The following is a 26,870-nucleotide window of genomic DNA, read 5'->3' as shown; positions in this document are numbered from 1 at the left end:
TAATTCACCGTTGCGCCGCTCATTACGAACCTTTGTTGTCGTCACATGTTAATTTGTGTACTGTTTATAACACTTGGTGTGTTGATTTGAAACATTCAACAGAAACATCTACACAAATGGTTGTTGAGGGAAGGTTAGTGGAATGCGCTTATTAATTTGGCATGAATATAATCAAATTTGCTTCTGAAGACGCAAGCAAATAAGGCGTTTGTATTCGGAGGAAAAATAATAGTGCAAGAACTATACAAAAATAAAGTGTGTATTTTAAGTAGTACAATTCTTAAACTAAATCTTCTCTCAAAAATTTTAATTTATGTGCTTAGAAACAATAGCCTTCTTTCTTACAGCTCGATTATATTATTGAAACAAAAACTAACCACTAATATTATGACAAAAGATTTCTTGACCTTTTCTTGAAATTGGGCATGAAAAATGCAACATAATCACTTCATCAAACCACTCAACATTATCAATTTTGATTTGTTTCTGAGAAATATTCCCAAAAACAAATCAATGTTTATGGAAAACATTTTCAAAAACAAATCATTGTTTAGTCTAAACATTCTTGTTGTTAGAAGCACATGTTATCTCCCGCTCGAAGACCACCTACAGATTGATACGCAATACTTTACGATGCCTTTGACCTTCAGCTCCTTGCTATCTGCTAATTAGCAAACACATCGTAAATATTACAGCAATTAATGTCCTTTTGTTGAGGAACAAGGAACGAATGACTACGAGACATTATATAAACTATTTATTTATAGTTTACAGCAATTTGTACTCAACATTTGGTATTTGCATGTCAGTCTAAAGCAGTGGTTCCCAACCAGTGGTCCGCGGACCACTGGTGGTCCGTTGAAGTCAAAATATGGTATAAAGTGGTCCCGGACTAAGAACAGGTTGGGAACCCCTGGTCTAAAGGTAATATATGTGATAATTTTTGATTTTGTTAACAACCTTTGTATGATATTTTTCACAGTTTCAGGCTCAAAAACAAAACCATTTTCTAACACCATTTCAGTTCCTTCTTATCATAATTTAATTTAAATTTATCTATCCGTTGTAAAATGGAGCTATTTCCATGCACTTTATGGCTAACCTTAAAAAACACATTTAGAATGGTCAAGCTGATTAATAGCAGAAAAACGCTACCTAATAAAGATAGAACATTAAAATGAGAGAGAAGTATATGTAAATATTGCTATCTCTTTCCCACGCACTGTATAAACTATGTTAATTTGTTCTTTTTATACGCATTTGATTATCTGAATATCAATTTGATGTAGACTTTGCATAGTAGTAGACAATTATAGTTTGGGTGCATGTAAAGTTAGACACACATAAGACGATTTGCTGGTAATGCACATATAAGTTATTATAAAGCTGAAGAGTTTGTTTGTTTGTTTGAGCGCGCTAATCTCGGGAACTACTGGTCCGATTCGAAAAAATCTTTCAGTGTTAGATAGCCCATTTATCGAGGAAGGCTATAGGCTATATATCACGCTACGATCAATAGGAGCAGAGTACCAGTGAAAAATGTTACAAAAACGGGGAAAATTATGATTCATTATGTGACGCAAGCGAAGTTGCGCGGGTCAGCTAGTGTACATATAAGTTTGATGAAAACAGGAGAATACTAGGAACTGTAGGTACTTTTAGGTCACTAGTATAATTGCTACTATTATGTGAGGACAATTAATAAGTAGCTCAATTCTCTACTACTATCGACTACCGACACAACCGACCTGTCATCGAGAAATTTTGCATGAAAATCTGAACAGCGCCTCTGACGGGCGTCGTAGGAACTTCTTTGGCAGAACATTCTAAATGTCAAAATTTCGATAGCTAGCCGGTTGTCGGTAGTCGATAGTGGTAGAGAATCGAGGTACAGTTTACTTTTAATTTAAGTTAAGAGCTTGTTGTTCGGTATTTTTAAATAGTGATATTATATGCCATGCACATTTGGCATTTTATTTGTGATTTTTCACCCAATTTAGCTGTAGGTATTTTTTTTATTACGAACACTTTAAACTTTGATTTACATTACCGTGTCTTTACTATGACACTGTCTCATGCTACTATTGTATTGTTTTGCGACCAAAAACTAGGCGTATCAATCCTCACAAAAACGTTAATCAGCAACACGAGCGTACCAATTTTTCTTTATGGAAATAGCCCTGCTAATCATTGCAACGTCTCTAATGTGCATTGACCTTTGAGGTCTGCCATGGAATGCGGAGAAAGGTTACGCTATACTATAGTTGTATTAAACCGGTGTGAAACTGCTATTAAGATAGTGTTGTCGCTTCATTTATCTCGCGATAATGTTATGTTGCTTATCGCTAATGTGTTCGGGGTTTTACTGCCTTATTAGTGCACGGTGAACTGTTTACAGTAGCTGGGAAGCTGCTGGTAACGTGCTTTTTTATTTCATGGGATTTTAAGATTATATTACAAGCTCTGTGCCGCAGTAGGTACAAGTGTAAAATAAAGAATTGTATCTAACTGTTGGGCATGAGGTCTCGGGCTCGATTCCCAGATTGAATCAAAATCAAAATCAATATTTTTCTTTTCTTATTCATGTTTGATATTTTCTTAACAGCCAGTCCGCAGCGTGGTAACGTGCCTGATAAATGGCAATAGGCTTGCACGCATAAGGCCGGGACTCCACCAAAGCGGAGACGAGACGAGCGGAGAGGAGATGTTTTTTAAACAACCAATAGAATTGAGTTATTGACACGTCTCCTCTCCGCTCAGCTTCAGTGGAGATCGCTGTGCGGAGATGTGTAATATTTGTATGTCGCGATGGAAGCGGAGATGTGAGCTGTGCGCGGACGACGCGCAGTGGAGACGAGAGATGTGAGCGGCGTGCAGTGAGCGATGTCACCCTCCCCCCTCTCGCCCGCTAGCAACCCGCAGAACCCCGCGCGCGCGCCGGCCGGCCATCTTGCTAGTACCGTGCGCGCGAGCACACACAGCACACAGCACACCGCACACATCTCCGCTTTGGTGGAGTCCCGCGAGCTGAAAAACATCTCTTCTCGCACAGCACACAGCACACCGCACACATCTCTGCTTTGGTGGAGTCCCGGCCTAAGACTGGACCTACGTTGCTAATGGCGAAACGTGGGTGTATTACACCTCTGTCTTCACAATTTTAAACTCACAATGAAAGTAATAATATTTTTTCTTATGTTATTAAATTACATTAAATACTTCATAAACCTTTAGGCCCTTTTATCACTCCTCTTCGATCAAAACTGTACAACTACAAATTTTATTGTAGGTCTGGTTGTTGCACTTGCAACTTAGTAAAGCACTGCCCTCATTTAGATCTAATTTTCGCGTCAGCCGGCGGCTTAAGGCGTGCTTTGTAAAACGTGGGCGATGTTTATAAGAGCACGCGTTTAACAGTGGATATAAATATCAATTTACCTGTACATTGTCTCGTGATGTCAAGGGCTTTATGACACGATGTGTATGGACTTGATTTGGTTTGAAGTTAGTTGAAAAGATTGTATGTTAGAGCGTATTATTAGGTTTGAGCTTTGAGCTTGAATGAGTTAAGATATGCCTGAAACCTCGCATCTCGAGTTTAAAATAAGGAATAATATTTGGTACGGTTTAAAATGAATAGTAGTTTTGTTAGACTTATTAAAGGTTTACACCTTGCCATAGTAATTTAGTGCAACAATGACTTATGAGAATTTTGTTTCAGAGGCTTTGAAATATCAAATATTTTGAAGATTACGGTAGGTACAATAAGTTATTGACCTTTTACTTGTGCATTAAAATTAAAGAAGACTAATTTGGTGAATCACTTTTTTACAATAAAATTAACTTTTGACACCCATCAAAGACCCAAACGCATGAACTTCAGACTCCAAATAGCTCCAAGATCAGCCGGTAAAAACAACTGGTCAGTAAAACAGAGCACTGTGTCGATGACCCCAAAACCTCATGCTAGAAAGTAGCACAGGAATCACGAATAGGCCTTCTTATTGAACAATTTCTATGATCGCCTGCTTCCCAATTATGCTGAGCCAGCTAAATGATGGATCAGCGCCAACTGTCCCTTGTAATGTGAAAGTGCTGTTATTTTGTTAAGCTTTAATAGAAGTATAGCTCAAATGATTATCATGAGAATTTTTGTGCAGGACTACTTTTGGCATGATTTTTTTCGCGAGGACATTTCTGCCTGTCTTATACTGAAATTCATATTTTTTGTTTTTATTGGAATGCTGACAGGTAACAATATCCATCAGAAATATTATAATTACAAGGTGTTTTAAATGAGAGAAAAAATAATACTGAGTTTTAAAGTAGCACACCAGTAGTACTGAGCTTCAAAATAAAACGAAATCTTTATTTTCCTATGAGAATAACAGAAGCACCCTTGCTGTAAATAAAAGAAACGGAAATGAAATTCTCATAAAACATTCTGCATTGCACGAATTAACTGCAACGAAACATGCAAGTGGAAAAACTGCACTTTGCAACTAAAGAAATATTACATTAAAAACTTTTATAAATTACTGAACTTAGTGTACCTATACAAAAAATACTGTATTTATATTATTTATCGTCACGATACCTGCAGCCAAGTTGCTGCAAACAGCTGCCTGCATTTTAAAAATACATTTAAATTACACCTTTATACTCTAAAAATAATAAGAGTCTAAAAACCTCCACTTCTCACAACCCTTATAAGCTTCTTTTGCTTCAATCACATTCATACATTATTCATAAATATTTTTGAAATTTTGAACATTCAAACTCCTTGTTATCCCTATTTTTTTAAAATTAGACTTTACCTAAGAAAAAACACGATTTCATTAGAAAAGTCCACGCAATAAAGTTTTTTACCTAAAATATTGTATTTTCTAATATACTTCTAGTGGGTTAATACTATAGAACTAGGCCACCGCAATTGCAACTGCAATTGCATTCGGCTGTAGGCAATTGACGCTGTGTGTAGAAACATACGGGAAGTGGAATTGGGACGATTACGCTGAAAGGAACATCGGTGTGATTTCGAAAAGTTAAGTTTCCTGTTTCAATTTCTGCTATAGATATAGGAACAGACATAATTAGCGTGTTTTCAAATGTTTTGTATAAGAAATTGGGTAAGCACCAGGTTACTTTTATTTTGGTATCGGAAATTTAAAGTCGCACCGAGACGCGTTTCGGTTTCTTTTTAAGTTTGTGACAGCTAAATCTACAACCTCCGAATATTTATCCATTTTAAATGCGAATTTCGAAACATCGAAGCGATTATAATAGTTTTATAAATGGCATGTGCATTATACACTTATACAGTCATGCGTACAAAACATGTATGCTGACTGAATGACTGCCTATGAGATATTTCTAGAGGTATACTCTAGAAATATACCGATTCTTAAGTAAAAATCTACAAATTCAAATACTCTACTTCTAAACCCAAAATCAATGTATTACAAAAACTGGTTAAATCCATAGACAGGTGGCATTTTATTTAACTATTCACATTATTTAAAACCAGCCGCAGACTCCCAATGCTGCTCTATAAAAAGCGGAACATGTAAATAATATGCATCCCATAATACATGGTCATCCGGCACCATAAAATGTACGAAAAACTACCTTTTCCAATTTTAGTAAGAAAATTCAATCGATCTATGAGTTTATTAAGCATTTATGCAAATTTATAACCAAACTAGCTGACCCGCGCAACTTCGCTTGCGTCACATAAGAGAGAATGGATCCCAATTTTCCCCGTTTTTGTAACACTTTTTACTCATACTCTGCTCGTATTGGTCGTAGCGTGATGATATATAGCCTTCCTCGATAAATGGGCTATCGAACAGTGAAATATTTCTCAAATCGGACCAGTAGTTCCTGAGATTAGCGTTCAAACAAACAAACAATCAAACAAACTCTTCAGCTTTATAATATTAGTATAGATTTATGCAAATTTATAACCAAATTAAGAAACATTTGATACATTTGTAGGTGAAAGTTTAAATATACAAGATATTTTATTCTTTACTTGTAATAAATTGGTTATAATTTAATTTATTCTTTGCTGTTTAGAATTTAGATCGATTTTTGGACGTGAATGTGGGTAATTTGGTCATTTATTATGTTATGAATATTTCTATGGAAACTGTCAATTTTGTCAATATTGTCCCAGTATACAAGACTGGTGTAATTACGATCAGTTCTGATGGATTGATAGATCGGTCGTGATGACCGATTTATCAATTAAACTGTGTTGTGACCGACGTTTGAGATCTAATAGATAACGTCACGAGATTAAGATCACATCTACTATATATCCATCTCTTTCTAACCTATGAGAAAACATCGGACCTCTCACTCTTTCAATTAGTAGTAAAACCAAAATGTTATGTGCCTATCTCTTTCTGATGTAGGAGGAAATGTCGGATCTCTCGCTCTGTCAAGAGTAAACAAAAAAGTTCGTGCAGGGATATATTTTACAAGTTTGTTTACATTTTAATAGATGTTAGTCTTTTATAGTTTCTTGTAGACTATTAAATTGAATGTTAAGATGTCAAAGTGTACCTTAGTTTTATTTAGGAGTACTATTTTTATGTTGGTGTTTTAAATTTAGTTTACCGTTACATTTAAATCACGAATGAAAAGTTTAAAGGAATATTTCCGAAAATGGTCTTTTTGTTAGGGTCTGTAAATTTTCTTAAATATTATGATATTTTCAACTCAGTGATTGATGATTAGTCTAATCGATTTTTAAATTAATATACAAATTACTGTAGAAGATTTGTGTTAACTATTTTTACGCGTAGGTATAAGAAATGTTTTCTGTTGTTGTTCTAATGGTTCCTTTTCACTTGACTACTGATTTTTGGTAAAATAAAGCTCGGACCTTTTCCTTAAATGTTAATTATTTTTCGTATATTTTTCTAGTATTTATATTTCCTCATACCTCAACGGGACCGTTCACGACACTTTCCCATATGTTTCCGTATTAGGAAATTGATGGTTACTCCTGCGATAGATAATGCTATGACCTTAAGGCGGCTGTACAGCGGCTATCGGCTATGATAGGCTATCAATGACAGTGGATAAACGCTGGGCCTTGCGGGAGGCAAATTAGGAATGATTTAGACCTAGTAGGTAGCTTGAAACGATATTTTTAGCACTAGAATTTGCTTATTTTTATCTGAATGCGCGACGTATAGGATGGTAATGTTATATTCATTATTGAAAATGTAATAGTTTGTCTTTCTGTTAAGCTTTTAAGGTTGAACCGCTATATCAGGAGGAATCAAATGGTATTTTATTATCGTTTTTTTATATTAATTATATAAATTACATTACATAGTTTCAATGCTTAGTTTAATAATATGCATAAAACATGGACATTAAACAAATAAATTATAGTAAGTAGATAGCTAACAAAGTTGTAAGTAATTCGTGATTTTCACAAGAATAAGTATAGAGATATTTGAAGATTCAGATCAGTTAGTGTATTAGACGGTTTCTGTTTGTTTTGATAATATTTTGTGTGGGAAATTCATGTACACATTTGTGAGCCTATTTATTCTAAGACTACATACATTATAACATTTCTTTATATTTAACCTGTATGCTACAACTATAAACCTACTTTTTTCTTAGCCTAGTTCATTAAATATTATTCTAAATTCCAAACTAGTTTTTAACCCTCGCGTGATACGAACTTGCATGCTAATCTTAACAACAGCGGCACAGCGTAACAGTAGTTACAACTACTTGTACTCGCGAGAGTCATGGATTCGATTCCCACCTAAACAAATACATAAAAAAAAGAATTTTAAAACATCTTTCTTCATGCATTTGGCCGTAGTAGACTTAAGACTACTTTTTCTTTTCGGAAGGAGAGTATTGCCCAGTAGTGGGACTGGGAGTGGTAGTAATGGGTTTAAAAATACTATAAGTAATGAAGTTACTTCGTCTCCGCTGTTTGTATGTTTGCAAAAGTATACAAAACTAATCCTTACTGCAAAAGTTGCCATATAAAATAAACCTTCACATGATATCCATAACTTTTGAATGCAAATGTTGCCAACATGAAAAACTACACGCCATTACAACTTCCTGTAGAAATACTGTGCTATTAATGATGCGATTTGTTACAACGGTTAGTTTATTGCATAGATGTTAATCTAGGTGTACGTAAAAGCGAGTAATAGATGTAATTTACATGCGTTAGGTCATAGGTCGGTCATGGAGAGTTCGTTGAACCCGTGTTAGTTTCGTAAAGTTAAAGGACCATAAAACTTGTAATTTTGATATTTCAGAGGTCTGTGGCTTAGAAAGATGACTTTTAGTGGCAGTGTTTTCAACTGCTGATCAACAAAGTCTCGGATTCAAGTCCTGGGTCAGAAAATGCGCTGTCTATCTTTTCAATTTCTCATTGAAATTTTCTAAAAATATTGTCTGATTTGGGCTGTAGATAAAAATAATTGTCAAAAATGTCAAAGTTCATTTTTGAACTTTACTTCTGAAAAGTGCGATTTATCTTAAATCATGGAATAGCTTACGTTTTTAATTCACCTAATATAAGGTCAAAACCTTTGACCCCTATCCCTCTAAAAAGAAACTTCCGTACAAAAAGCATTTAATTACAAAATTTATTAGACCACACACAATTTGGAGTAACACATCGTTTTTATTGAATTAGCATACTGCAACTGCTGACCTAATATTCTTCTATACCACAATACTTTTCACATATCTTACACCTTACTACATAAGACATAAAGTCGAAAATCACTTGCATTTTTACATGTCTCTTATTTTCTTTTACCAATATACTTTTGCATGTATCATAAACCTTATTACAAAGACATTAGGTTGATAATGATTTGGTTTTGTCGTGTTATGTGTTGTTTTAGTCTTGTATGGAGCAATTAGCGGTGTTTGGGGTCATTGCACAAAGACACAGCAGACTTATACTGGAATTAGATTTAAAGACTTTTGGTACGTTCTAGATCGTTCTATGTCATGATGTGCTAGTTTAAAGAATTTATAGGAGCTGAAGAATCTCATGTCACAAAATTTATCGTTTTTTTTTCGGTTTTCCGGTACTCACTATTTAATTGAAGGGTCTCTAGTTCGGTTACCATTATAAAAATATTGTTTAAAGACTTCTTAGCATAATTACTTGAGGTGACTTAATTAAAGATTTGGTTAATACAAAAAAAATAATGATACTTTGATTATAATAATTATTGGCCTAAGGAATGAGGTTCAAACCAAAATAAAAACTCTTCAATGCATATAACTAAAATAAGCCCAAATTCTTTTCAGAGTTATGATCTATGCTCTCTGCCAAGCATGCTTTTATATTTAATATCTAATGTAAGCGTCGTAGTCTGGATATACTAGATATGTTATTTTCAATAAATAAGTAAAATAAAGACCTATTATATATGTTCTTAGTAACTGTATGTACATGGTCATGTAAGAGAACGTCAGTGTTACAAATTGTTCTAGTGGTCGCAGTCACGGGTGTTCGCATGCGCGCGCGCAGCAGATCACGTTGATCCATCCATCTGAGTTAGTCTAATGCATTCCTCTGTCGTGTCTTTATAAAGATTTAGAATTTATTCTTGGTTATATATTCGCAAATATTCTGTTTCGTAAGTACTATCTCCTGCTCGCATTTTGGAGCGCGTGAAAAAAAATACCTAGGTATATTGTTAATCTTATGTATTAAACCAGAAATCTCATCAAAATCTGTTCAATAGTTGCAAAGCAGACAACACCTAAAACAACATACAAACTTTTTATGACAATAGTAGAATTAGTTATATATTTTCGTTTCTTTTATATTTTACATTTAAGGAAAAAATAAGGAAGAAGTCGTCACCATGCTGTAAATACGAAATTAACTATTACTGTAACTTAGCTTTCAAAGCTAACCTGCAATACCGATTTAGATAAAATGTGATAAAGAGCTAGGAAGAACATTTTCATGATTTTCCCGGAAAGCAAAGCAGAGAGATAATAATATTTTCACGTTTTAAGTTATTAATTTATCTAGCAATTTATCTACCTTCTGTACCACTAGTTTCTTGCAATCCTTATATAATAATTACTCAATTCGCGAAAGTTGATTGAGATACAGTCAATTATAAACACTTGGGTGGCCGGTCTGACTGGTGATAAATCATAAAAGTGGTAACATTAGTCCAATTTTATACCTCATTTAGGAAACTGGTCGTTATAAATGTTTGATATATTGAAGTTATATTGAAGAATTAGGATTATTAAATACACAATTTTTGGGTGTTTTCCGGGAACATTATAAGTATCTAAATCATTGTTATTAGTCTCATAAATTACGCACGGATACCATAACTATAATGAAAGGGGAAAAGCTTTTAAAATTATGAACTATCGGATTCGTAGCATCATCTCTTAAAAAAAAATAGCATTCATTAGATCAAGTAAAATTACTTAGACACACATATTATTATACATATTATTATTTTTGTTCAATAAATATTTTGACCTGAAACTACCCGTCTCACATTTATTTCCATATAAAAAGATGATTGTTTTTTGTATCTAGTCAGGTAGTGTGTTTCCAGAACTGATAGCAAATGTAGCAGTCAAATGACAAAGAACAATCCGGAGCTTTCATCAAACGTCCGAATTCACTAAACACGGTATCATAAACGGCGATCACATAAATCTATACTGGACTTCCTTATTGTATTTTATTTATACACTGTCGCATCCTATAGTAGAGGATGTCGATTTCATGGCTTGTCCGCCGTTTCATCACTATTTCAGATACTTTTGGTGTCACATAACATCACTATATTAAAAATGCAAAGTTTCCTGCCCAAATCTATCTTTATATGTTCGCGATAATTTCAAAAACTACTCAATTAATTAAAACTCTTCCTTGCTACATAATTGTGTAGGTCTAAATACTCGCAATAACTACTGAACGAATTACCATACAAACTTTACTAGTCGATAGTGACCGAGGAGGAAGATTTTTAGGATTAAATATCATTGTACTTAAGACCCCAGGGTTCATGTTGACACTATAACCTATCTATAACACCTTTATGTAATAAAATTGTGCATAGAAAATTGGAATTTCATCAGCCGTGAAACTACTACAGCTAAAGATTGTGGCACATAACCTCTGCTAGATAAAGTTACAGAAAGTGCATATAAATAACTGCCAAATCCATTTTCCATCTGAAACTTATCCAGAAGTGTTACATTAGATATACTGAAGTATGATAGGAATTGTTGAACATGACCAGAAAATTATAGCGCTGCGATCGGGCTCAGAGTTTGGACTGAATAATTTGTCCCGCTAGTTTTACTATAAAAAGAAATGGATGTTACTTCATCACGTCATGGTTCGAATTCGGATGAAATTCTGAAGCGTTATTTCAAATGGACATATTTGTGGTGTTTGTCTTTAAAATGTTGACAAAACGTGTCTTGACGCGAATGCGGTTGGAAGATATTTTAAGCCCATTCTGTTCACAATGTTCGCTGTTCATTTTTTGAAGAGATTTGTCAATCTTAATTCTAAGCTTGTATTATTTCTCTATTGATAAAAACCAATAATGACAGTATGGATTTAGGTGAAATATTAAACTGATTTATCATTATTTTGCATTGCATATATAATTTAGTGGGGTCTTAGTAATTTTACTTTGGTAATACTCGTAGACTCCTTTTGTTTTAAAAATCTCTAACCTTTGCAACATTTTCTAATCACTAATGGTTTTGTTAGTAATATTTCAATCTATTCTGGCAGAATTTTAATCTTAAATCTACAGTAATTCTTTTACCCAACAAAGTTACAAAACCAATACGACTCTAACTCCATAACTACTATTAGAGTGTAATAAACACGCAACAATAGGTTCTACGTAACAATACAACCTGTTGCAATACGAAACTTTTATTTAAACGACTCGAATAAAACAAATGTTTCGATGGTAGCTATAATAACTTTAAACTTATGAGTGTTTTATTCCATTCTGGCTTATAACGTGGCTGGTTCCATTAAAATTAGCAGCTATGGCCAATTTTAATGAAACTAGCCATGGTGTAAGACTTTCCTTATAGTTTTATGCTCTTCTCATAGCCTGGTGGGACGACCACTGAGAGTTTAGGCTCACAACCAATGGCTTTCCGTGCTCTACAAAACTCGTCAGTTTACCCTTAACTTCCTAATTTCTGGGAATCACTGAGAAATTCTTAATAGAAAAGCTAATGAACAACTTTTGCCCCGACCCAGGATACGAACACGAGACTACCCGTCACTCACATCTACCACTAACCGGACCACAGCCACAATACCATCAAGGCTTTTTGAAAGTTTACTTGTTAACCGACACTCTGGTCAAAATACATTAGACATTTTGTGGTCATAGATAACTGTTAGAACAAAAACATCGCGTTTGAGACCCATAATACTACTCCGTAACAATGCAACTGGTTAAAATACGAATAACAAAACAAAAGGGTTCAATATCATTGAAACATTAGAATCACATTAAGAAAGAATATATTTCGTGTCTTTTATTTTGGAGATAGACAATAGATATTATCATAGCTCCGTATACATTTTATCATGTAAGGTGTTGATGTATTTATGGCCAGTATGGGCCAGTTTTAGATTTCTTTTTATTTTTGAAAAAGGATATTGTTACACTAGTCGTGCCTTACAGTTTTACCTCCTTTTGCCGTAATCTTTTCGCCTTATGCTTATTATCGAAGTGACTTTAGTAAGCTTATCCTGCCTTGCCTTCTTCATGAATGTGGATATCTCACAGATAGGAAACAAATTCGACTTATAGTTTCCAGAAAACCTAAAACTCTTAATACAAACGACTTCAGTGTGTACTAAACTTATATTTAATTAAAAAACATTTAAGTCGGTCTTTATGTAATCGTGTTATCGAAGAATTGAGTAAACTTGCAACGAATTGAGAACCTACTTTATCTTGTAAGTCGGTTAAAGACAGGTTAACTTCTATTTCTTAAACTAGGTGGCGCCACTATAAACGTAAGTCACGATCAAACGTTTATGTTTCGTATTATTCTATAAACGGTACTTTAAACGAACACTATCATCCAAACACTACAGAAATCTCCATGACAGGCAACCTATATTTTATTTCCTAGACTTTCGTAATATAAGACCTATTATTAGTCTGTTTACCAAGAGTTCAGCGGCAAGCATCGCTTCAGGCAATAACTGGTTCGGTATCTGATTGTGGTATATTAATGTTAAGTACTAGTAAAATCACGCGGCTACAGCTGCTTTCAAATTTTTCAGTGGCTTACAGGCTGATTATTTAAGCTAATGTCGCTCATATTTAACTTCGTGTCTTCTACTATTTTCCTACAATATTTTATCAAAATCGGTTAAACTGTGTAGCCGTGAAAACGTAACAGATAGTTGGACTTTTGCGTTTGTTGACGTTGTAAAATTTTCATTCTACCTATTGATGAAAAAAAGTAAAAGAAAACGAAGGTAGTATAGAATAACCCGGATTATCCATACTAATATTATAAATGCGAAAGTAACTGTCTGTCTGTCTGTCTGTCTGTCTGTCTGTCTGTCTGTCTGCTACTCAATCACGTCTAAACTACTGAACCAATTTGCATGAAATTTGGTATGGAGATATTTTGATACCCGAGAAAGGACATAGGCTACTTTTTACCCCGGGAAAATGACGCATTTCCCGGGAAAATTCAGAAAATTTAACGAAGTCGCGAAAAATCAATATTATAATGACATTGAATTAACAAAATTCCGTTACCATGGCAACTGTTTAAATGGCGGATATGCCTTAGCGCGACTTCGTTATATTAAGAGGAATAAATAATTTTGAGAATATTTTTCGTGAAAAAAAGCATATTTTATATCATCACGCTACGACCAATAGGAGCAGAGTACCTAACAGTAAATAGTGTTACAAAAACATGGAAAATTCTGACTCATTCTCTCTTATGTGACGCAAGCGAAGTTGCGCGGGTCAGCTAGTTTATAATAAAGCTATACTGAATTAATACAATCATTCCAAAATTCCACTATTGTGAACTGTTCAAATTGATATAAAAGGTTATAAACACACAAAATATTCAATTTTTCTCGGTCCACGGATTACAAATGTTGACTATTAACCTAAAATCGTTGATAATAAAAGTCCAAGCCACACACATGCAACGAAACCTGACACTTATCAACTCGTTTTAACAAACATGGATGCAAATTAAATCTCTTCATGCTCCATAAATGATGTACAAATATAAATATATCATGGTGTTTACATAGTGGACACAGCACAGTAAACTTGATACTGTGAAAGTGCAGTACCTGGCCTTTGTCTCAGTCCATTGAATCCATCATATTTACTAGCATACTTTATAGGTTTTTCAGTTGACAACTATTACAGTTTTTACGTAACATATTACTAACCATCTTTCTGGAAAGGAAACAATGTACCTACTTATAGAATAGTGGATATTAATCTAATCAATAATGCAATCTTAGTTCGGTCGACTATCACTGCTGAAAAAATGCTTATTTTTTAATAGCTGTTGATAGTTAGACGATCATTTTTGTTTCGTGAGATATCTATTCCCTAGTCATCAAATCGACACAGGGTGGGACGGCGCTATAGTCAGGCCGTTACAAACGTGCTCACTAAGTCATAATCAAAAGAAACATAGGAATGTGACAATGTGCGAACGAGAGACTTCGATAAAATGACATGCACGTTTGAAATGGCCCGAGTATAGTCTCTAGTGTCACAAGGCAGTTCACTGTGTATACTGTGAATCTGATGCGTATTTCAATTGTAACCTCAGTAACGGAATCCTATTGTAATAACTGTAACTGTTTTGATAACACGCGGATGTTTGATGTAAAAACTGAGCGATCTGACGCCATATTGAAAAATATGGGACACTGCCGGCTATTGTGATGGGAATATTTATGGAAAGACGTTTTGTTTGTGGTACGTATGTTGATGTACAGTTTTCTACGTACCTATGTTGTTGGTCTTGTAAGTAATGGGAAACTTTTGTATTGTTTGTTTTTAAACCCAATAAAAAAAACTGTGCCTATTTTTTTCTATACTATATACTATACTGTCCCATTGCTGGGCAAAGCTCTTAGCATGATCATGAGCATTTAGAGTCTTAACCTAATTATAACGTAAGACATCACATTTTTTTTGTATTTAAACAAAATTAAAGGATAAACTCAAATATTCATGCCCGCTTTTAAAAGGGTGCGTACTTTTTTCTGTGTGACTGCATTGCATAAAAGATAAAAACCACACTAACTTTTAATAAAACGTTCATAAAGCTATGAAATTAGGCAAGCGCCACACAAAGTGACTGTCGCAACGACTCACGCTATAAAACGCACTGTTTTGTCGTAAAGTCGTACATGTAGCCTACTCTAGTTTGAAGCAAATAGGTTAGAGATGCAAGATGTACACACGGGTATAACGTTACAGATTTGTTTTCAAATAACAATATAATTATGTGTATCAGTTTTATTGCCTTTTAGAATGACTAAGAAACGAGTATTTTATCTTCCTGAAACTGTCTTCGTGGTCGAAATGCATGTCACGTGACTGCAAATTTAAATAAGAATATCGGTCGGTACACAATCAGTGGGATAAGCAACCGTTAGCGCAGTCATACTATAGCTGAGTAACCGCAAAGCGGTATTTGTACTGAGCGACTCCGTGCTTCGGAGGGCACGGTAAAAGTCGGTCGCGGTTTTTGTAAATTAAAGATAACAGTCGTTAAGCCATGTCAAAGGCTTTTGGGCGGCTTGAACAACTTTGGCAGTAGGTTGATCTGTAGCCATTTACAGATTGGTAGGTGAGATGGCAAATAAAATCTTTCCATAGAAAACTTAAACTAAAACTACTTATTGCTATTGCATGCGGTTTTCTTCAATGACAGAATTATTAATAAGTAAGGTTTTGGTTTACAACTGAGTATATTTTTGTGTCAATAGGCTTAATTCAATTCTAAATACGACAATAATTCAAATTCTTATTTCAGACAAGGTGTCCATAGTGTTAGTAACAAAAATACCTTAAAGGTGGTAAAAAAAAATAGTTATTTTACTCTGAAGTTGTTCGTTAACAAGAAAAACTATGTAAGTCATGTAACTGATACCCATCTCAGCATTTTGAACCCGCTATTGACATTGTGAGTTTACAATAAGGTGAAGTACAGATCGGCTATCGGCCCGATACGTGTCCGATAAACTCGACCGATAACATTGTGTACTGTGTACACAGGGTCTTATAGTTGTCGAGTGTGTACAGTCAGCTGTAGATGTATAAAGTATTTTAAGTTTTAATGAATTTAATTTTATAGATTTTTTGTGTAATATTTTGCAGATAATAATTAAATTTAAAAGTTACTGATATTTGTGTAAAGCTGAAACCAGTCATCTAGAATAATAGCTGAAGAATTTTATTTTAAGTTTCGAGAGACTATATGTTTCGTTTTTACAGCTTATGTACCGAATTGATCAAATTGTACATAGTAATAGTTAAAAATCCGAAATAAAAATAACCTTTTTTTAAATCAATCACGAAACGGTTGAAATGGGACTTCAAATTTTGAAGACGTGCGCAGCTACACATATTAACTAGTTCATAATACTATCAAATAAATTTTACCATATTAATATCTACATATGAAAAATAGTATTCCTCATAATATATGCAAGCTACAATCAACTACCGTCTAAAAACGTAGGCGGAAACAAATGATTCACATAAACTAAAAAAATGCAGTTATGAGTTTGTATAAATATAAAAACATTATACGTTTATTTTAACACTAGCTGACCCGCGCAACTTCGCCTGCGTCACATAAGAGAGAATGGGTCATAATTTTCCCCGTTTTAGTAACATTTTTATTGCTACTCGACTCCTATTGGTCGTAGCGTAAAGATATATAGTCCATAGCCTTCCTCGATAAATGGACTATCTAACACTGAAAGAATTTTTCAAATCAGACTAGTAGTTCCTGAGATTAGCGCGTTCAAACAAACAAACAAACTCTTCAGCTTTATTATATTAGTATAGATATAGATAGTATTAATATATCATGTCTGTGTTAGTTAGCTCTGCCCACCACATAACGGAAAACTGTGGAAACATATCATAGTAATTTATATGTTGCTTGCTTGAAAAGTGGGTCAAAGAACTTATATGGCTAATACTTTTGTTCGTAGTTAAGAAAATTAACATTTTAAAGAAAATGGATTGGTAAAGTCACCAAAGCTACAACAAACATATTAAGTTTTTTACATCTGATGTAAGAAATATGTTATAATATTATATTTGTTAATCATTATATTATTAACCCGCGATTCGAAACATACTTAAAGTATAATCATACAAACCGAACAAAGTATTTCATACTTATATCATAAATGCAAGAAAGCATGACTGTTTTTCACTCTTTCACGGTTAAATCGTTGTTCCATTTATGACGAAATTAATCCTGTATCAAAAACAGTAAACTTAGACATATTATTTTAAAAAGTAACTAGCTGACCCGGCAAACGTTGTTTTGCCATAAAAATTAAATAAAAAACCATTGTCCAGCGGACAAAATTGTGAATCTAAACCATTCTCAGATCCCCTTGAACACACAAAAAATTTCATCAAAATCGGTCCAGTCGTTTAAGAGAAGTTCAGTGACATACACACTTACAGAATAATTATATATATAAAGATAATCTGGGCAACCACTGAACATATTTTGAAAGCAAAACTGACTTTTAGACTAGCCCAGGATTCAAACCTCAAACCTTTGCGTAGGAGTTGCAATCACAACCACTATACCACAGTCTCTCACTCAAGGTTACACTATGTTTTATAGTATGTAAACAAAGATACAAATGCTATACAAGGGCCGAGTGTTTCATCCTTAAAAGGGCATAACCGTAATAAAGTAAATAGCTGGTCCTTGAACGAAATTAGGACGATATCGTTCGTTGCACTGATACACATATTATACGATTGTTACCGTTTGTTTGTCTGTCGTTAAAACTACTTGCATAATTTTAGTTGAACATTTTCAGAGATTGAATACTTTTAAAGGGAATCTGTTGCTTTCTCACTGCCACGCGAAGACGTGAAAATAATATTATAGTTAGTAATAAAGGTTATCTAATCGGCTCTTCTCTAAAAGTCCTTTTCCAATTTATTTCTCTAGTTTAAAGAATAAAAAATAATAAGAATATATGTATATGTATATAAGATTATTCTAATAATTTTTAGATCAATTTGTTTAAAATTCAGTTTAGCAGTAAAGGCAAACTGAAAAACATATTTTACTTTACTCTTTTGTAACTATTAACAAGGACATTAGTTTACAAAAAGAGTAAAGTCGTGGGTATAACCTAGTTACTTCATAGTTTAAGAATGTGCCTGTCTTATTATATTAAGTATTTTAGTGCAGTGCTTTTAATTAGTGCGGTATTTTAGACATTTTGTTGTGGGCTGGAATGTGCTTGATTAATGGCTGTAGAGATTGTAGTTTTAAGGTGAACAGAATGAGCACAATTTTGCTATAATTTATTAATCTACTAGCCGTATCTGACGTCGCACGTAGATCACTGGTTTCGCTCATTCTAGATATAATTAAGTTTTAACTTTCCAGCTCCCTGGCTTTTACTAATCTCTTTTTAACCCCTTACTGTCCTACTGCAGGGCAAGGGTCTTCGCCCAAACGAGGAGGAAGGGTTAGGCTTTAAAAAAGTCGTATTCTTTTGACTGCTAAGCAACCATGTTGAAATAAACGTCCTACAAAAGGTTAGGTAATTTCTAATAATAAGTATTACTGATTGGTGAAGTTTTGTAATTTAGGATTTGCGTAAAAAAAGGAATGTTGAACTAATTTTATGGCGTTTATAAATGTAGTTTGATCGTCACAAAGGAACAGAGAGATGTGTATCAAATGCATAAATATAGAGCAAAATCATAACCTTCCTTTTAACTTAGCTGTCGGGTAAAGATAAAAAATGTGATGTAATATTTTTACACATTCATTCGGTTCGAGATTGTTCATAAGATGGTTGATTGTTTATTAAAATATAATATTTTATCAATGTTTACCTGACCGACTGATCTCAAGCAAATCATGGAGTCATCATAACAATAATAATGATTGAAAGATATTTATTTTATTTAGAGAAGATGTATAAATATTTCGTTTTTATATTTTAAGTTTTGTTTTTTTTTTCTTTATCTAATAATACGCATTTTTAAACAGCAGGTAAAATTGTGATATTATTTCATTTGATGTAAATAAGTTGTGGAATATTTAACCTAAAACTCTTTAAAATATATAAATACCTACCATTTATTTAATTTCAGAAACACTATAAGTAAACGGAACTATTTATTGAACAAACAAAACTAAGTGAACTAATAAACCGTCTAAAAGGTCTAAGTTCTTTTGTCAACGTACATAATATTTATTCAACAAACCACGTTTTACATAAATACAGGTAAATATTATTAAAATACAATCACGATACTCCGTAGTTTATATTGATATTTAATAGAAATTTTAACTAACTTCAAAAAAGAGGAAATTCTCAACTTATACGTTTGTATATTTTCTACTCGAGACTCAAAACCAACACCTACTGAACAAACGAAATACCGTAACTTAATACCGTCTTCTCAAATTACATTTTCCATGTAAATACAACTACAAAATCACAAGTATAAATGTCCAAAACTTGTGTACACGAGTGTCACGACACTCGTGACTAGTGTCAAGGCGATGTCAGCAGTGTCAACAGTGTCAGGTATCGCGTGACATCGACCACACAAGCAGACAAAAACTGCCGCACTATGATCTTGTTTCAAGATAAACTGAGCTGGTCAAATTGTTGCGTGTGGGAATTATTTTGTTTTGTCTGGGAGGTGGGGACGTTGGGAATAGTGGGAATTTTGTTAGAATTAGTTCAGTAAAAAATGAAATAGATATGGATGATTGGTGAAGTAGAACATGTAGTAGACACGGAAGATACACGCAAAAATTTTATGACAATCGTTGTCAATTATTATTGCAAATGTGTTCATTATTGTACAAGTTCCGTCAAGGTGGTTTGATTTTTTGTCTTTTTTTCTATGTTATCACTTTCATACTCGTCAGGGGAAAGACTGCTTTATATTCTTGTACTATGCTTTGAACGGCATATGAGAATGATTTAGTTTGTGGTAAAAACACGAAATCCCATTAATTTCACTTTTAACTAAAACTGAAATGAACTCAGTAGTTTGAATTAAAAACTTGCATCTTAATGTGTGAATATAACAAAATGTCTATGGAATTCTTAACTAGATTGTGAGAAATACCAAAAAATAACCATTTAAACAAATGTGTTGTATCAAAAAGGAAGATTTCCTGTACTATGGTGTGAACTTATAATTCTTCATTCAAGATAAACATCTGTAATGAAAAATGTACAAACCTTTGGGCGAAATAAATTTTGATGAAAAGTGTGGGATTTTTTTAAACAATCGTAATTAGAATAGTAGTTCTATGAATAATACATTATAGAGGCCAGCTTGTAGTATGTGAGAGGGCTTTGCCTTAAACTGGAACCACCTAACATGCGAATAAAAATATTGCTAGGTTTAGACGTTTTGAAATATTTTTAAAAGGTGGCCAATTAGCTATTGATTTGCGTGTTGGGCTCAAGTGACTAGAGTGATATCTACGCGTTACTTTTTTTTAAATGAGCTTTATGATAATCTGGCCTAATTAATATAACCAACTTAAATAAAAGTTTAGTCTAATATTAATAATTTCGTGTGGAAATTGAACAAACGACAACCTTAACCACTGCCCGATATAAACTGTTGGTGGTCATCAAGGTGCAACCTTAGTAATATGATAACTGATTACTCATAATACTTATTATATTCTAGGGAACGCTGATCACAATACATTTAGATCACGCGGTCATCACAATGCTGTTTACATTCTTTCATTACAAACAATGCTCTCGTATTACATACACACACCTAGACAATACAGCTATCGACATAGGGATGTAGAGTCTAGCGTAATCGACATAGGATTCAAAGATATACTTATATATATAGCTATACTTTTAGATTTTTTTTTATTTAAACGATTTTTTTCAGTTATGTATTCTATGTGTATCCCGTATTTATTTCAATTTATAATAATTTCAATTTATCAATTTATCAATGTATCAACTTTTCATTACTGAAACGTATTTATTAGGGAGAGAATAATATGTTGCAGAATTTGACTATCCGACTTTTCTATAATAAATTATAACGTACTTAAAGTTTACTTACCAAGTTTAACAACAGATTTTTTCCACGTCATTATTTCTTTCAAGTGAAAATTAAGCCTATAACTTAAGCTCTAACTTGTATTGACTGCGACATTAAAATATTTTTTTTACCTTGAAGCAAAATTTTCTTCGCACGTTGACAAATATTTTTTATCGTATAGTTAGTAGTAAATCTAGTGTCAAAGTTATCCAAGCCGTCCGAAAGGCTTTTCATATAGTTTCAGTCATTATTTAACACGCAGTCAAACCAGTTAATACACAATTTAATTCACGTGAATCTGTAACATAAGCTACTATTCCCACAGGTTTTGTTTATTGAAACTGTTTCGGGTTATTTAATTAGTGTTGCAACGCTGCAAGGTGTTAGTTACTTTGTGGGAAAGGCTTTTTTAATATTGGGTTCAAACTGAAGCCTTAAGAGTTAAATTTTAGGGAGTTTTATGTTACTGGGTTGTTTTTTGTTAAACTAGACGAAGTGTTATATTTTGTAAGTAAAAATGTGTAGTTTTCAAACTATTCTTTAAGCCAAGACTGTCCCACTGCTGCAAGGGTCTTCTTCCAAACGAGGAAAAATCGTTCATTATAAGTTCAATTTTTATAATGTAATTTTAAGAAATTTCATACCAATAGCTAAGAATATGTATCAGCCGACTTAAAAAAGGAGGAAATTATTAATTCGTTGAATCGTTAGCCACAACGTTGACCTCCAATCCAAAAGTAACTATTTGGATTTTTTTCAACGCTAGACTGAATCAGACAGCACAGGTAAATGTTAGTTAAACTCAGTATTATTTATTTTATCTACTGCAAAAATCCTTAATAATTACTGCAAAATATTCCCTATAAAGAAACCAAACACAGCACACAAAATGACACACAGTACCACTAATTACAAAGGAGTGCAATAAACTAAATTCTCAACCACTTATAAGTCTAGTCTAGACAAAAAACTAGGCGCCGGCGGTTCCCACTAGTTACGCGTTAATCCGCTTGACCGTGCGTGTGAACTGGGCTTTGTAAACGAATCGATGTTGCAGGTTAAGCGAAGATGACGAGGTTAAGAATGTGATGGGTAGCCGACGATTGACTGTTAATACCATTCAATATGTTTCTGTTTGCATATTATTATGCAGGTGTGAGAATTAAATATTTCATAACTAAGTACTTTAAGAAATGAGATTTTTGATATGTTTTCTATGAAAAAAAAATCAACCAGTCAGTATCAACCTGTTAAAGAAAAAAGTTTCGTAGTTTTAAACTTACAAACCATTTCATTTTAAGAACTATGTCTAAGTAAAAATATGAAGTCTATCTAGTTTCTGAATTTGACAACACGGGACACTAAAAGTTCCTAATCTCGTCACTAGACAGCGCTGTTGCATAACTGTTAAACCCCGTATCCTTAGAGTCATAAATCTCTTCACTTCACTATAAATCTAGCTAATGGTATGTCTGAGACAAGTGATAGATAATGTTTTATCAAAATACTTTAAAACGCGTTAATGTTGAATTGGTTGCATTTGCTAAGCTATTTAGATATATGCGTTGACGTCAGAGATACGCCTCACTCTGTCTTTTGTTTTTATCTGTGGTTGTGTTTTTCTTACTATTTCGGACTAGATCCTTTCTATCATCCTTTCATCATTAAATTCTGTAGCCTCACCCTTGAATTCTGGAGCCTGTGAAATAGTTCAGAATCGGAATTTATTTTAGTTAATACAGAATTATAAGATTTTTGATATCCAATACAGCGCTATTTGTTAATCACAATATTTTTTTGATCTTGATGACTATTAAAAACCTTGGCTGTTAACATAATAATATGCTCTAGCTCTTAATGCTCCGATCTTAAACATTATACCTATATGTATAGATGTGAATTTTAATAGGGATGGATACATAGTTAAAAAGCTTAGAGGAAAGTTGTCACCTCTTTATAAAGATCTTTGGACTAATCTTGCACGAATTGTCTCTACTGTTTTGTTTGTATTGGATACATTGCCATGGATAGTACGTACCTAGTATTTCAACGTAAGCTCCGTAACTAACGTCAAAGTAAATCATCAGTTTCTTCAACATTCTCTCATTAAAAGATTACTACCATTTAACCCTCGACTCCGATATCAACATACATGATTACAGCTAAGGTTTCATTGCAGAGGTTTCTTCGAAGTTACAACGGTACATGAACGACTGATATCATGAACAAAGTGAACAATGCACCCGGCTGAGATTACACGTGTTTGTTACTTAATGCTTCATAGTAGTAACAAGTACTAATGGGTGAAGTAACTACCATGGTATGGGGATTTAGGTGTCGTGGGTTTGATTACTATATGCGTCGGGTTTTGTGTTGGTAGACTTTGTGGTTGTATGTACAATAGTACATATGTTTGCTAATTTGCTGTCCAAAATATTTTATTTAGTCAAATAATTTGTGTTGGTCTACTCGAATGTGCTCTTAAATGACCATTCAAATTGTGTTAAGACGGGTCGTACCGTTGCTGAATGGATGACCAGAAATAACGTATTGGTCTGGTCGTACTTTAGGTAAATTGTTCTCTGCAACACAAGACAGCATTCTTGAGGCCTTAGCTAATTTCACAAACCTTAGGCCTCAAGATGTTACGAGTGTGGCAGGTTACTTCATAAAGTCCTCCTTCAATGACAATTTCTTACACCCACATAACTTCAAAAAGTCAATAGTTCGTTCAAACTCAAATGTCTCACGTGGGAAGCTAATAGCAATTGTTGAGATCATTTAAACGGTGAATGAAGAGAGCGATCAGATTTAAATCTGATGTCTATTTAGAAGTATTTAAATATGTTTATCAGTATTGTGGCTGTAATAGTACAAGCTTTTTATTTTGAAATCAGATGAATTGTGTAAATCGTCTAATGATATTTATTTTATTACTAGCTGACACCGTGATTTCGCTTACGAGCAAATTGGGTGAACAAAATTTTTTTTAAACATATGCTTGTTTGTATTACGGGTTTTTAACCATCTTCGGTAAAATGAATAGTTACTTTTGATTCTGAATCATCATGCTATATTTAATTAAAATTGGCTCAGCGTTTTAGCCATAAAACGAAAGCACACAAACAGACAGACAGACAAACGTTACACTTAAAATATAAATAATACTGATTGCAGTAGATATATTGTACTACAGTATGGCAGTTGTACGATTACTACAAACATTACTCAATCTAAAAAAATGCATGTTAGATTAGAATCTCCAATAGTCCGCGACTGATGCACTGTAATTGCGCTCAATGGGCCGTAGGTTCGATGATTATTTTGATGAACTTTTATAGCGAGTTGATTGCGATGTTTAATCACTGGACGAATACTTATTGATTTCGAATCGAATTGTCTGTTGTTTGATTGAAAAGCTGATTATAATCGTTAGAATATACTGTTAGAAAAACTTTGATAGGGCCATAACAGCAAACTTTTGGTACAAAAAATACTAAACTATAATTTTGACGGCCAAATATGTTTTAATAAGACTATTAATTTTATGGGTATCGATAATATGTTTTTTTTTCTTAGTGGTTTCCCAACCATTCGCGAACAAACTTTTTTACTAACAAGCACCCGGTTAACAAGTCAAATTAAAACTTTGATTAATGACTGCATTTCCTAGCCCCGGTTTCTGAAATACATTTAGAATTAGTACATTTAGAAGATAAACTACCGCTAAATGTGCTCAGAAACTGGGCATTAGTAATTTCCGACGTAAAAAAAAAGTTATATTCTTGTCTAAAAATCCCGTAATGTAAACTATTTTCAACAAAAGAGTACGTTTGGTAAAGAAAAATGAACCTTTAGGCTTATTTTACCCAAAATTACACCACTAAATAACTTATGTAGCTAACTTATTATAACATCTAATGGCAGACTTACCTAGCAGGAGTATAGGTAGATCGATGAGCAGGTGCCACCAGTAACTGTGTCGCGCCTGCATCTCAGGAGCGGGAGCGCTTTGCTCGGAGGCTGTCTGTAACAAACATACAAAGTTTTATTAGCAAACATAATGACATTTTTGTTATATCGGATGTGGACAAAAATGAATATGTAACATGTGGACAAAAATTGTGTTTAATTTTTAATCTGCCGACAGTGAAATAGCTGCAATATTTGTTCGACCTAGACTTTAAATTAATTTTGAGTAATGCGTAATTATGCACTAAAACTATAATGAAAAATAATCGTTTATTTAAAGTTCGACAGGTAAGGTCTATTTAAGAATGAAATTGATTTGATTATCCTTGTTTAATTCGTAACTTTTTTATAAACATTTAATGGTAATAGTTATACTACTTCCCTATTATTTCACCTAACTACAGAAACGTTTAACATTTCTAAATATAGTACAGTGACAGCTCACCATCGGGTGGGTTGCACTATAACCAACAGATTAGTCTCGGCCCATCGTAAACCCAGTTTAACGGTGCACACGTTAACTCTGGCGTTAACACGAATAACTAGAGTTTAAACTACTTTAAACTCTCGTTGGGAAAGCTGTCTTGAAATAATTTGTTTGTTACTTTATGGGGTACGCTTGAAATAGAATGGTTTAGTACATTTTGTACCTATAGTAAAGTAGTTATGGATGAATTTGCAACTGTGTGACAATGTATTTATATTCTATGCGGCGTTCGGTTCCCGTTCTAGACAAGTAGTCGTGGTGTGACAATGTATGTAACGTTATGCGCCTTATTATTATTTAATAACCCTTTTAAGGATGAAAAAAGCCGAGAACAAAATATCGTGGATCATTGTAACAAATTTCTGTTTGTGCTGAGCAAGGGTCTCCTCCCTGAAGGAGGGATCAGACCTTGATTTTATAGTAATATAATATCAAAATGTGTAAATGATCAATCGCAGTTATTTATCAGATGCTTTACTGTAACACAATAAGATACAAATAATCTCTTCCTTCCTTTTTTTAACATAGTAATACTCATTACTCCTTCAGTGATAGTAATGCGCCAAATAATATTTACTTTGACTTTTTCTGCGACACAGGTTGCAACGTCCGTATTCACGAGCGGACTGACAGAAAACAAAAACCCACTTCCATATTCCTTTCGCAAAACACACTTCTTAGTACTAACTGTATCTGACAAATAGATTTATTGCTTTTAAATAAATTCAGTCTATCCTTTGAGGATAGGAAGTCGGCAGTCGTTCAGATCATTGTTGAAGGTTATGGTATGTTACCTTATAGGTCCACCATCTTTGTTTCTACGTGACTGAAAGAACGATTAAGTTTTGGATGGTGAGTCAGTGTCCCGTGCAAAAATATTTGATGAAGAAATTGAGTTCATAGGCCTCAGATAGTAAATGTATTTTTAATTATATATTAGACCCTGCATCTGAAAGTTTCGGTTTTCTTTTTAAAGATCAGTTTTACAGCTCATGGATAAGTATCGGAAACCTATTAAATATGTAGATTACATT

At 33.6% G+C, this 26,870-nt stretch overlaps 1 protein-coding gene across 2 annotated transcripts in view; it reads right to left on the bottom strand.

The window, feature by feature from the left end:
* Positions 1–26,870, bottom strand: part of LOC142979986 (phospholipid phosphatase 2-like) — a 118,003-nt gene that overhangs the window by 25,002 nt on the left and 66,131 nt on the right. For both annotated transcript variants that reach the window (XM_076125238.1, XM_076125240.1), the window contains exon 2: positions 25,311–25,404. In XM_076125238.1, the coding sequence (XP_075981353.1) occupies positions 25,311–25,404 (94 nt within the window). The remainder of the gene's footprint in view (positions 1–25,310; positions 25,405–26,870) is intronic.

Source organism: Anticarsia gemmatalis, chromosome 17 (assembly GCF_050436995.1).
Source record: "Anticarsia gemmatalis isolate Benzon Research Colony breed Stoneville strain chromosome 17, ilAntGemm2 primary, whole genome shotgun sequence".
NCBI lineage: Eukaryota > Metazoa > Arthropoda > Insecta > Lepidoptera > Erebidae > Anticarsia > Anticarsia gemmatalis.
The sequence above is the reverse complement of the archived record's forward strand: the minus strand, read 5'-3'. Positions and strand labels throughout refer to the sequence as shown.